At 45.6% G+C, this 14,424-nt stretch overlaps 1 protein-coding gene across 1 annotated transcript in view; it reads left to right on the forward strand.

The window, feature by feature from the left end:
• Positions 1-14,424, forward strand: part of LOC127624116 (cyclin-dependent kinase 19-like) — a 115,317-nt gene that overhangs the window by 20,091 nt on the left and 80,802 nt on the right. Inside the window, 1 exon segment of the mRNA XM_052098784.1 lies at positions 11,939-12,014. Coding sequence (XP_051954744.1) covers positions 11,939-12,014 — 76 coding nt within the window.

Here is a 14,424-nt window from a genome sequence, read left to right on the forward strand (position 1 = left end):
CCAGGGAAGATCCGTGAAAGGCGGAGCCATGGAGGACTTGGGAGACGGAGCCTTGGAAGACGGAGCCGCGAGAGACTCGGCAGGCGGGGAACTGAGAGGCTGAGGAGGCGGCGCCATGGGGAGCCCAAGAGACAGGGCAGAGGGAGGTGGTGCCGCAGGAGGCTCTAGAGGTGGAGGCCTGGAAGGCTCTGGAGGTGGAGCCGAAGGAGGCTTTAGGGGCGAAGGCCTGGAAGGCTCAGGAGGTGGAGCCAATGACGGTGGCGCCGTGAGAGGCTCTAGCGAGGTAGGCCTGGAAGGCTCTGGAGGTGGAGCCAAGGGAGGTGGCGCTGTGGGAGGCTCTGGAGGTGGAGCCGTGGGAGGCTCGGGAGGTGGAGCCGTAGAAGGCTCTGGAGGTGGAGCCGTAGGAGGCTCGGGAGGCGGAGCTCTAGGAAGCTCTAGAGTCTCTAGGAGTAGAGCCGTGAGAGGCTTGGGGAAACAGGTCCTGGAAGACTCGAGAGGCTCTAGAGGTAGGCCCCTGGAAGGCTCGAGAGGGGAGGAGCCCTGGAAGACTCAAGAGACGAAGCCCCGAGAGGCCGGAGGGGAGGAGGAGCCCTGAGAGACTCGAGGGACGGAGTCCTGAGAGGCTCGAGGGGAGGAGGAGCCCTGAAAGTCTCGAGAGGAGAAGCCCTGAGAGGCTTGGAAGGAGGTAGAGCCCTGAAAGACTCGAGAGGAGAAGCCCTGAGAGGCTTGAGGGGAGGAGGAGTCCTGAGAGACTCGAGAGGGGAAGCCCTGAGAGGCTTGAGAGGGGGAGGAGCCCTGAGAGACTCGAGAGGCGAAGCCCTGAGAGGCTCAAGAGGAGGAGCCCTGGGAGGCTTGGGAGGAGGAGCCTTGGGAGGCTCGTGGGGTAGAGCTCTGGGAGGCTCGAGAGACTTGAAAGGCAGAACCCTGGGGGGCTTGGGAGGTAGAGCTCTGGGAGGCTCGAGAGGAGGAGCCTTAGGAGGCTCGAGAGGAGGAGCCCGCGAGGGCTCTGAGGGGCGAGCAGAGGCTGGCAGAGCCGTGGAAGACTCTGAGAGCGGAGCAGAGGCTGGCAGAGTCGTGGAAGACTCTGAGGGCGGAGCAGAACCCGGCAGAGCCGTGGAAGACTCAGAGGGTGGAGCAGAACCCGGCAGAGCCGTGGAAGACTCCGAGGGCGGAGCAGAACCCGGCAGAGCCGTTGAAGACTCTGAGGGCGGAGCAGAACCCGGCAGAGCCGTGAAAGACTCCGAGGGCGGAGCAGAACCCGGCAGAGCCGTTGAAGACTTGAGCACAAGACGAGACTGGGGAGAAGGGGCCCTCTTCCTTCTCTTACGTCTTCGGCCAACAGGGGACGTGGCCATGGGGACGGTCGAGGCTACAGGCTCTGGCTCTGGGGCGGTCGAGGCTACAGGCGCTGGCTTGCTGACCATGGCAGACATGGGCGCTGGCTCGCCGGCCGTGGCGGGCATGGGCGCTGGCTCGTTGGCCGTGGCGGGCATGGGCGCTGGCTCGTTGGCCGTGGCGGCATGGGCGCTGGCTCTGTGGCCGTGGCAGGCATGGGCGTTGACTCACTGGCCGTGCCAGGCTTTGAGACTGGGGCCGTGACAGGCTTCGGGACTGGGGCCGTGACAGGCCTTGGGACTGGGGCCGTGTAAGGCTTCGGGGCTAGGGCCGTGTCAGGCTTCGGGGGCTAGGGCCGTGTCAGGCTTCGGGGCTAGGGCCGTGTCAGGCTTCGGGGCTAGGGCCGTGTAAGGCTTCGGGGCTAGGGCCGTGTAAGGCTTCAGGACTGGGGCCGTGACAGGCTTCGGGACTGGGGCCGTGACAGGCCTCGGGACTGGGGCCGTGTCAGGCTTCAAGACGGGGGCCGTGGTAGGCTTCAAGACGGGGGCCGTGTTAGGCTTCAAGGCCATGGTAGGCTTCAAGACGGGGGCCGTGGTAGGCTTCGAGACGGGGGCCGTGGTAGGCTTCAAGACGGGGGCCGTGGTATGGAGCGCTGGTTCAGTGTCTGCCTCCCCCACAGTAAACGAGGAACCAGCGTACAGTAGGGCGAGGTCAATAAACTGAGCCAGGTTGAGAGAGCAACGACCACCAGGCATGAATGATGAGGCTGGCTCATTCAGTCCAAATTGAAAAATGTCTTTTAGAGCCACCTCATCAAAATTCACCTGGTTAGCCAGGGCACAAAAATCAACAACAAAAGCCTCAATGGGTTGGTTCCCCTGACGAAGAACCAAGAGCTGGGCCACTGGGTCCATAACATGAAGGGTAGGGTCTCTCGTACTATATACGCTGTCCTGCATCAAAACCCCTAGGTGAGCGTCCGGCGAACCGTCAAACCGCTTGGGGGTTTGAAAGCTCGCGGCGCTGGGAAATACAGTGGGAACATCAATGGACACAGGGACAGGCGGAACAGGTAAAAACTGATTAGAAATCGCACGTACCGTCTGCAGGACCTCCTGTATCTGCTGTCCCTGAGCCGCGATTGTTTGATCGTGTTGGCCGACCGTAGATCCCTGGGCGGAAAGTGCCGTGTAGATCCGCTCTAATGAGCTGTGGAAATCCTCAGCGGTTTCCATTGTGACTGTCTACGGTGAGGTTGGTTATTCTGTAGCGAATACAAGTAGAGACAGTCACAATGTCGGAGAAAAAACTGCTTTATTACAATAAAAGCAGGCAACAGTACAAAACAAGGGCAAAACCAGTTAAGAGTAGTCAAGGGGAGCGTGGGGTCAAAAAGCCGGGGAATCAACGTAGAGTAAAGGGGCAAATCCGGGAGAGAGTGGACGAGAGCGGGAGGTCGAAGCCGGGAAACAAGCACAACTAGACGGGATCGAAGACAGGGGAACAAGGGGAGCTGGCAAGCTAAGAGGAGGACAAGAGGAGTTCAAGAGGAGATCAAAACTAGACGAGACTAGCGGGGGCAAAGACACAGGAAACTAAATACAATAACCAACCCGCGGGAGACGAATGTGCTGTGATATTTATAGAGGAACAAACGAGTGGTGCAGGTGAAACGAATGACAGGTGATGGGACTAGTACAGGTGTAACGAATAAAGGGGTGATAGAGACGAGTGCAGGTGGTCATAATGTTCTGGCCATAGGAGCGTGCATGTGAGCCCAAGGAGAGAGACCTGCTAACGAGCAGGAGATCTCGAGGGAGCAAAACGAGCGTGAGAGCTCGAGGGAGCAAAACGAGCGTGAGCTCGAGGGGGGTGGAATGAGCGTGCGAGCTTGAGGGGGCGGAACGAGCGTGCGAGCTTGAGGAGTGAGTGTGTGTGCGACGAAGCGGGGATGGGGCAGAGGAGCGGGGTTCGTGACAGATCATCCTGTGTCTGTGTATTTAAACCCTGCTGTTTCTCCATTCCCCTGTCGGTCGTTGATGTTTGTGGATGCTTGTTTTGCCTGTTTTCCTAGTGAATGTCTTCCGTGTTTTTGTTTTATTTTTCCCATTGTGGATATATCCTTTGTTCCTGTTTGTCGTGTTGTCATTCTTGTTTAAATAAAGACCCACTGCATTTAGATCCTCGCCCCTCGTCTGCCTTCACCTGCTCATCATTACACCCGCCCTCCTCCTCATCACAAAGTTATATATTATTTTTATTCTTTCTTGTTCTCACATTGAGGAAAAAACGTTGTTATGTGACACTTGTGAAAGCGGAACTTACCTTAACATGTTGAAAACCATCCAAATGCTTTAAAACAGCAAACTTTGACTTCTGAGACATTCGTATGATATCCGTTAAGGCTGCACGATTGAGTTAAGTTTGAAATCGCAATATATTCTTGTGAGATTACAAAAGATTGAAAGGCTGCGTTTAAAAATAGGCTGCAACAGCTCTTCAGTTAGTGCTTCAGTCAGCTCTGTGTGTTAACAAATGGTGCTTTCTAGTGGTATGGACGACATTTCCCATTATCCATTACACCACTATAGAATTTAAAAGACTGCTTTGTTCCTTTGGTAACTTTATTTTTATTTTAAAAAAATTGACATTTCCGTGGAACTGCCCAACATGATATTAATTTGTGATGTTCTATTATATGCAGTAGAAACATGTCAAATATGAGTTGTGTTGTTTTGAACTGCAAAAACAAAAGTTCAAAAATGTTTTAAAAGTATAAAATAACCCTTTTTTTACATCAAGCATCATGCTATGATATTTTGTTATTTTTCAATATTTTTTTTTTCCTCTTTATCTTCTATTTATCTTTCATTACGGCTCTCTTTAAAATGTTTTCCTGTCATGTGTTCAACAGATCCAATCCTTGCTCAATTGGAATTACTTATTATTAGAACAAAAGCTTTTGTATGTCTTTGTACATTTTTAAAATACAATTCCTGAGCAAAAGAGGGATCTGATGATAAAATATCAGCCAAAAAATTTCATATTGTTGCATCCATAGTTAAAACGTAATTATTGCTGATAAAAATGCTGATCACATACCACTGCAGGGCATTCTCTATATACTTGTGTTAAGTACATTTGTTTAAAATCACAGCACACAAATAAAGATTTTTAGAAGAATATCTGAGCTCTGTCAGGTCCTGTAATAATGCAAGTAAACGAGTGCCAGCAATTTGACTGTACAAAAGTCACATTTAGGCAGCATAAAATAATCCACGTGACTCCAGTTGATCAATGAATGTCTTCTGAAGCAAATCGATAGGTTTGTGTAAAAAAATGAATTGATCATTAAAATGTTATTAACTTTTAAAAGCGCTTCCTGCCAGCAGTTGATGCATCAGAAAGAAAGTCATACACATCAGGGATGGCATCAGGGTAAGTGAATAATGAGAGGATTTTTTTATTATTGTGTGAATTATTCCTTTAAGATCCTTTGAGGTGTTTATTAAAAAAGGTGATTTAAAGGAAAATATGCCACAATATGTGTTAAATTAGAAATATAAGAGAACTCCCACAACATTAAATGCACAGGCAAAAAAATGCAGCTATATGGAATACATGATGAAGGTTCAGAGTACAACTTCTTTGGACCACCAGACGGGGCTTACTCCAAAGAGAGACATTACATTTCTGTTTTTATATTCATCAAATAAACGTCATCTTAAATTTGACTCAAGTCTGCGAGTCTTCCTGATAAGAAAAAGCGTTGGTTTGTCGGCACGTGATTCTGGCTTAATTTCGCTACAGGTGTGAATGGCTTATTAGGAATCCATTGTTTCCATTTGAAATCACGGCGAAAGTTTTCATAACAGTGAAAACTTGTCCCATGGGAAGCATATACAAGGACAAAAGCAGAGTACCTAATACTGAGCCCTGTGGCACTCCATACTTTACTTCTCCTAGATCTGAAAACTCCTTTACACAAAGTCAGATAAATAGGACCTAAAATATGCTAATGCCTGTCCATAGATGCCAGCATAATTCTCAAACCTATCCAGGAAATTGTTGTGATCTTATTTAAGAGACTGTATAATATTCAATGTCAAATGGATTGCATGGATCTCGTCTTTGGATACACAGCACTCAGAACAAGTCAAACCAAACTTTAACTCTCAACACACAGTGAAAGGATCTTGTTGCTGAACTTCTTCACCAATATACTACACAATCACAGAGTGAAAGCTGAACATTTACCAGCCAGTGGCTAATCACAGACATTTTTAGTCACATAGAGCAAAATTTGGTTGTGTATGCAAGTGATTTACTCACATTGAAAATGGTTTCACGTAGAGCAAAAGATCAATCTTGGAATTAAAAATCGATATTGAGATCATTCAAATGATTTGACTAATCAGAAGTGCAGTCTGATAATACTATTTAACAGTCTTTATTATACAATGGTGAACATTTTCTTGGTAATGAATGGTATGATTATCAAGTTCTGGTCCTCTGGAGATGTGAAATGTGAGCTGACAGGGAAAAAGAAACACCACAAATGTTCTTAAACTTAATAAACACAAAATCACTGATGAACACAACTTGCACGTGCAATTCTGATTTTATGTGCCAGTTCTGTGTGCTAGCCTATAGTGGAGGATTCAACAGAATTCCACAATCTGAACTGTTAAGCATCACTCCACTATTGTGATGATCTAGACACCTGAATCATCTCTTTAACATGCCCAAATTGCTCTTGAGTACACTGCACATCTGGATATATGACAGGTCTTCTCCATAATTTTATCATCATTTGATTAATTACTGCTGGCATGATTGCTGGAAAATGTACACAAACATCTCTTATGAGTAAAATTCATTTTACTGCCACTGGGTAAATACAGTGCTGTGGAAAAGTATTTGACCCCATCTTTTTTGTGTAAATCTCATACTAAATTGTTTAAAAAATGCAAACAAATTCTAACATAAAAAAGGCAATCTGAGTAAACACAAAATACAGTTTTTTAATGATAATGTTATTTATTGAAGCCAAAACAGTTAACCAATACCAACTGGGCATGTGTGAAAAAGTATTTGCCTACTTAGTTACTAAATCCTCAAATCTATAAATCTGCATTCATAATAAGGTTCAGCTGGACACACTCAGACCTGATAACTGCCAACCCCGTTCAATCAAATCAACACTTAATACAACTTTTACAGCTGCAGGAAGTTGTCTAAAAGGTCTCACCCAGTAGCACACTATGCCAAAGCCGAAAGAAATTCCAGAAATGATGAGGAAAGAAGACTGAAATACATCAGACTGGGAAGGGGTACAAAGCCATTTCAAAGACTCTGAGACTCCAAAGAACCCCAATGAGAGCCATTATCTCCAAATGAAGAAAACTTAGCACAGTAGTGAATCTTCCCAGAAGTGACCGACCTTCTAAAATTCCTCCAAGATCACAGTGACGACTCATCCAATAAGCCAAGGACAACATCCAAGGAACTGCAGGCCTCTCTTGCATCAATAAAGGTCACTGTTCATGACTCCACTATCAGAAAGATAGTGGAGAAGAACATTAAGGCTCATCTGAATTTTACAAAACACACCTTGATGCTCCTCAAACCTTTTGGGAAAATGTTCTGTGGAAAGTCAAAAGTGGAACTGTTTGAAAGACGGGTCCCGTTACATTTGGCATAAATCAAACACAGAATTGCAAAAAAACAACATCATATCTACGGTCAAGCATGGTGGTGGTAGTGTGATGGTGTGGGGATGCTTTGCTAAAATGATCCAAAGCATAGGAGGAAGTCCCCCTCTTAATGACTCAAAAGAAGCAAAAATAAAGTTTTGGAGTGGCCTAGTCAAAATCCTGACTTGAACCCAATTGAGATGCTGTGGCAGGACCTTAAACGGGCAGTTCATGCATGAAAACCCTCCCATGTGGCTGAACGTCACGGGTACTGTTGTAACCTCCGTTCCCTGAGGGAAGGAACGAGATGTTGTGTCGAATGAAGTGACACAAGTGGTCTTTCTTGTGAGCCTTGTGTACCTCTGAACTTGAGAAAAGGCCAATGAGAAATTGGCAGACAGAATTTGAATGTCAGGTTTTTGCACTGAGGAGCCAAGAATAAGGTACGACCGTTTACATTGGTAGCTCTAGTGCCATGGCAGAAGGGACACAACGTCTCGTTCCCTCCCTCAGGGAACGGAGGTTACAACAGTACCCGTGATGTTCCCCTTCTGGCACTCACTCGACATTGTGTTGAATGAAGTGACACAAGGGGTCCCGTTCAAAAGCGCCATGCACTAGCCCGTGTTACGTGAACTGCTGACACAGGAGCAAGCAGGCTGCTGCATGCTAGAAGAAACGTAACCCTCCCCAATGCCCCAGAAAAGGTGTCATATAAAGACATTAGGTTCCCAGCACTCCTGAGGGGCGAACAGGTGCTACATAACCAGCATGGGAGCCCCTGGTCTTTTCTCTCTCTATGTCTCTCACATAGAGTATGAAGTGGCTGGATCTTAATGCTATGAAATGCATCGTGTAAGGCGGTCTTTCCCGATCCTATTCTTTCAGGGGGAAAAGACCCTGTGGAGGCCATATCCTGCCCAGAATAGGGGGAGGTGATATGTTGCTAATACACCACGTGGCTTATAAAGCCACACGTGTGAGTGGCGCGGTGGTAGGTTCTGCCTGATGAGGCAGGAGCCTTACAAACACGGCCACCGGGGGCAGTGGGACTGCCCAAGGGAGACGCGGGTCCAAGGACTGGGGGACCGTACAGTGGAAAATACATCACAGGGAGTTACCTGAAGAGGGAATTAAGCCTGTGGAGCCCTACCCCAGTACAGAACACTTGTGGCTCGTAGTGGGTCTGGTCACAAATTGCTCCGCTTAATTTGCAGGCTAGGGAGGGAGAACATCCAGGAAGCAACGCTTAGTGGCTAACCTGGGAGAGAAAGCGCACTGGATCAACTTGTTGAAGGGCGCTGGGTGCCATCGGAACACCCGGTCGGCTGTTCTGCATTACCAAGTCCTACCGGCTCGGACCTGACAAAGCATGGGACGAGTCTGACTCAACACTGAGATGTAAAATCTTGCAAAGGTATTGGGTGTTGCCCAGCCCGCTGCTCTGCAGATGTCTGCTAGGGAGGTGTCGTTGGCCAGTGCCCACGAGAATGCCACACTTCTCATGAGTGTGCTCGAACCCGCAAGGGGATGGGCACGGCCTGGTCTGGTAAGCCAGAGAGATGGCGTCAATGACCCAGTGAGCTAAGCACGTACTGGACACAGCAACGAAAGGGCTGTGTCTACCTCCTCCCAGGGCAGCGCTTGCAGGTTCACAACCTGATACCTGAAGGGGGTCATAGGAACTTGGGCATGTAGCCAGGTCGCGGTCTCAGGATAAAGTGAGAATGGGTGGAGGCGGAGCGAGGGGTGCGCTGGGGCGACGCCGTGGCATGATGTGAGAGATATCCTCCTTCTGTCATTTCACTGCCGAAAACTGCTGAGCCAAGTCCTCGACAGTGTTGCCGAAGAAGCCAAGCTGGGAGACGGGGTCATTGAGAAAGCGTGTCTTGTGTGGCTTAAGTGGCATTCACCTTAAGGAAGGAGAGTCACGACCGCAACGCTGCCATGGTCATGTTCTCGCAGTGAGTACATTAGCCATCCACATATGCCACCTCAGTGTGATCACTTTATCCTGAGGCACACGAGGCAGCGTCTGTGGCCGTCAGTCTTGGAGAGATATCGACTCCATCCAGGAACTACACAGAGGCAGAAGGGTATCTTTAAAAGACGCGTCCTGAAAAGGACCTTCAACGCCTGCTTGTGTATTGCTCTTTTATGAGTGAAAACAATCTATTTTAGAGAAATCTAATTATTTTAGGAGGGAAAACACTCTTTTAAACAGAAAAGCGCTGTTGAAACGCCTAGGGGCCCATGTATATATATTTGAAAACTGTATTTTATGTTTACTCAGATGCCTTTGTTTTATTTTATATCTCATTTGAAGATCTTAAAATAAGTTAGTATGAAAAAGTTGTATTGGGGGCATACACGTTTGCAAATGATGAGCAATCTATAATGAACCTAATGTGCGTAGAAAGGAGGCATATTTGCACAGAAAGGAATAACAATAACTTAATTTAGATACTTAAAACCCAGCGCACTGAATTAGATTGCATGTGGTTTGTGAATGCAACAGGTTTTTGCGCTGAAGTATTCTGGCATTCATTTAGTCATTCAGTCTTTTCAATGAATATATTCAACATTTCACTTGACCATTGCTGAAAAATCGCATCAAAAAGGAGTTGAAAGGAGCATTGCCTGCTGAGAGAATGAAACAATCCATATTCAAGACACAGATAGCAAACAAGCACTCTCTCTCTCTCTTTCCTAGCATTTGTCCCCGTGGAGTTGAGCCGGGACTCAAATCCAGGACCTTTTTGCTGTGAGGTGACAATACTAACCACTGAGCCACCGTACATATATTTCTTTCGGAAATAATAATAAATGAGCAATATTCAGTCTAAATATTTTATCTTAGCTTGATGTGCAGTTAACTTTAATTAAGCCATTTGTAGGTTAATTTCCTTAAACCTTGAACATTGTGCCTTTTTGATTATCTGCAAAAAATCTATACCATTAGAAGCTGATATTATAATTTTTGTAATTATTCCTCCAGATGAAGGGTTTTGTAAGCATGTACAGGGTTTGAAATTAACACCCGCTAACTTGCCAAATGCGGGTAAAATTCGTCTTCGCCAGGTGAAGTTTTTTCAAGGTTATTTCTACATCGAAGATTCTGTAAATGTTGGGCGAATTGGAAATTCAGTTGTATTCGTGGCTCCCATATCTTACACATCTGTGCGGGGCAAAAGAAGCGAGCTTTCGCATGAACCGCCACAGCGCACACCAGCTCGCTCCAGAGAAAGAACCAGAGTTCTGGGACAGCACAGAGTGATACTTGCATGATTCAGTCACGCTTCACTTGATGTTGCAACGGCCGGTGGAAAACACAAATCTTATGTGACCCCTTTGAATTCTTCTGAGAACATTCTAGTATAAAGTGTTATATGGAGGAAGTCAAATCTCGCAAACTGCTAGACAGCACATACATTATAAACAGCACTGACAAGGTAAAGAGGAGACAAATACATCATCAGTTTTTGATCAGTTTTTAAAATACACATCATCATCCTTAATAAATGATATATTTTTTAATGCTGGTAACTTGAATGATTAATATGAAATCTATTAGAGATTATTTTTATTAGGCTTCAGATTTGAAAGTTGCAGTTAAAGGTTTCTATATGCGTTTAGGCTAATAGCTTTTTCATAAACTCTACAATTTATTTTTTAGGAAAGACGATCAACACTAACATAACCACAGTAATGTGAAGCCACACATGGTCTTACCTAATGGCCTTTGCCACTGTTAAACAATGGTATACTTTCATAGGCATGTACACTTTGAAAGGGTTGAAACTTCCATGAACTATTGAAAAATGATTGACACATTTTCCTTCAGTTCTGTCCAACTCCTGTTCTAACTGACGTTTGTCTATGCCTGTGTCCTGCTGAACTCCTATCATTCCTGTTGAAATAAAACGTCCAAAGAAATGCATGCAGTTATAGTCTCCCGTGTCCATCACTTTTTGTGAGGTGGGGCATTTTGGCTAGTGAAAATGCTGAGTGGCTAGTGACCTTGGGAAAACTTCCCAAGGTGAGCCAAAAAGTTTAGTATTATTATTTTCGCATTTTGGTTAAGCATATGTGGTTATCTTCTTTGTGCAGTCATATTAAGAAAATATTTCACATTTTTTTAACATTCTATATATCAGTTTTAAAAACTATCGGTCGATTAATTGGTTATAATCTGTTATAATACTATCCACTATCAGTTGACCTCTAATATACGCTTATAGATATACACTTATTACACTATATAGATTCAAATATAATACATTATTGTGGCAGACAAGTAAAGCATTAATTCGACAATCCAAAAAGTGGCTTTAAAAGTCAATATATATATACAATATACAGTCGACAGCAGTCCATTTTGCAACTGAATCTGTCCTCTTCTCATAGGACTCATTCTCTAGTGTTGTTTGTTTGCGGATGATACAGATTGCAGTTTTGATATCTATACTGTGCAGTATATAGTATATTTTACCATCTTACAATGACACTGAGACATTTCCAATGTGATCAAAATTCTCCAACTCATTTCTGGGGCCGCATTATTTGTGCAGTAGTTTGAGGTGGATCATTAAATGCATTCCCACAGTATGCTCAAATGTTTCTTTAATGTTGTTAAAACAGTATCAATGTAACTTTTCATTGCAGTTAAATTGCATTGTTACTATTATTATTTCAGAATAATATTTGATATGTATTATTTATTTGTATAGTTTATTAATTTGATTATTTAATGTCAATTCAATTGTAATTAAATGAATAATTAACAATTGATGATTATTTGTTGTTAGTTACTAAGTTCATTATTTATTGATTATTGTGGCAATACTATTTTAATAGTATACTGTTGGTGCAAATATGTTTAGTATGTTGTGTTTGTGTGTTTTCAGGAAGGATGAGAAGGAGTATGCACTGAAACAAATAGAAGGCACTGGGATCTCCATGTCTGCCTGCAGGGAAATTGCTGTGAGTTCCATTAATGCTCTAAACAAATGTTTAATCAACTTAAGTAAAGGAAGATTCTGAGCGACACATTGCATCCTGTTAATTACCATAGAAAATCATTTTGAGTTGTCCCTCAGTCTGTAAAAGCAGAACACAAAGTAAATGTGTTTACAGTAGGGCACGTCAATGTTCACCTTGTGTTAATGACTGTATGCAGCACATACAGCGTTCTTTGCTGTTCAGTGCTGCATTAGAGTAACGATGATGATGAGAAATGAAACTGTGCGTATCTCTATTGCATTCTGATATCTGAAATCTCCGTATCTGCTGATTCCGATCCGATACCAGTGTTGTTTTTTTGCATAATCAGTTTAGAATATCGAACAGTAATTCCCCGTCTGTCGCTCGCTTCAACGTTGTGTCGAAGAAGCGACACTAGAGGTCTCTCTTGAGCGCCGAATATACCTCTAATCTATGAAAAAAAGGCCAATGAGAAGTAGGCAGACAGTATTTGCATACCCCGCCTAGGACATACGGGTATAAAGCGGGGAAATAAGTCGAGTTCATTCAGAAATTTTCTTCGGAGCCGATGGTCGTGTATGCAGTCAGCTGAGAGTTACACACCCGTTTCTGTTCCTCAGACGCTGCTGTTGGATCTACGGCGCACTTCAGTGGCTTTCTCCTTCTCTGCATAGCAGTGCAGTTTGCTTCTGGGCGCTTCAACAGTGCAAAAAATGTAAAAGAGTTTATTTAAAAGAGTGATTTTCTCTATAAAAGAGTATTTTCCTCTAAAAGAGCTCTTTGCAAAGCGGCGTTAAATGTCCATTTCAGGACGCGTCTTTTTAAAGATGCCTTTAAAGATGCGATAGAGTGCTCTCCGCTTCAGACGGCCACAGGCGTTGTCTCGTGTGTCTGGGCTGCGATCACACTAAGGCAGCGTTTGTAGATGGTTCATGTTCTCACTGCGAGAGCATGACCATAGCAACGCATTGCTCCTTTTTCCAACGGTATGGCAGACGATGCGGCTGGAGATGGAGGCGATCTGGGGATGGCAGCGGGTGCAGCTCCACCGGGTACGCCCCCTCAGACCACCCACCCCCTGGCACGCTCATTGACTCCCGCCAAGCTCGAGGCAACAGCGGCTCGCCTCACATCCAGCCTACCTATCCTCTGGAGCTCGAGGTAGATGAGTCCCCTGGGCTGCCGCCTTTGGGCCACCACGCCCAGGCTGAGGCTGATGCGCAGATGTCCGGTATGCTTGCCCGGGCTGCCACCAGCGTGGGGCTGGACTGGAACCCTCCGTCCTCCCCACAGCCATCGCGTTTGGATGAATGGTTCCTGGTGCCTCCGCGCCGCTCACAGCCGCACCCCCCCTTGTCCCGTTTTTCACGGAAGTGCATGATGAGCTGACATCTTCATGGAGGGCACCCTTCTCCACACGTCACAAAGCCACCCGCTCATCCGCTCTTGCTACCCTCGATGGCGGAGCGGCCCACGGGTACACGGCAATTCCCCAGGTGGACAGGGCTGTTGCGCTCCACCTGTGCCCAAAGAACCCTACCACCCCTGTGCTCCCCTCCAAGGCCTGTAGGACAACGTCTTCACAGTTCCAGCTGCCCTCCGGTCGCCGTGTTATAGCACTCCCCCCTTCTTGAGGCTGGATCTACCACCAAGCCATTTTCCCACCTGTGACTTGAGTGGCCCATGTGATGTATTTTGCCACACAACGTCGAAGTGAGCAACAGATGGGGAACGTCTAGGTTACGTATGTACTTGGTTGTGTCCTCCCGGCCACGTCACTGAGCCGAGCCACTATGGTGGCTGGACCATTTCCGGCTCCTCAGAAAAATCCTGAATGATCTCGACGTATTTGCCCGCTTTTATACCCGTATGTCCGGGTATGCAAATACTGTCTGCCTACTTCTCATTGGCCTTTTTTCATAGATCAGAGGTATATTCGGCGCTCAAGAGAGACCCCTAGTGTCGCTTCTTCGACACAACGTCTCGTTCCCTCCATCAGGGAACGGCGGTTACATACGTAACCTAGACGTTCCAGTCTTCAAGTCTTCGGTAGGAAAGAAACCAGTTTTCTCTGCAACATTTTTTTCAGATTGTATCTGGACATTAAAGGATTCAGATCTCTTTGTTCAATTTAGTTGTAAGACATCAGTGCACTTTTCATTCACACAGTTCTTTTTTGGAACCCATTCAATTTAAAAATTGCTGTCATTTGTAAACAAATGATAATTATAATAAATCATTATTATTGTTGTTGTCTTTTAGAATTTTTAATCCAACAGTAATGGTGCTACATAAAAAAACATAGGACAGAACACAGACCACATGAGACTACACAGACTAAATCATATTTCTACATAAAGTGCACGTGCAAACGTGTGCAAAAAGAATGGGACAGTACAATTAATTACTA

This window comes from Xyrauchen texanus, chromosome 30, assembly GCF_025860055.1.
Source record: "Xyrauchen texanus isolate HMW12.3.18 chromosome 30, RBS_HiC_50CHRs, whole genome shotgun sequence".
NCBI lineage: Eukaryota > Metazoa > Chordata > Actinopteri > Cypriniformes > Catostomidae > Xyrauchen > Xyrauchen texanus.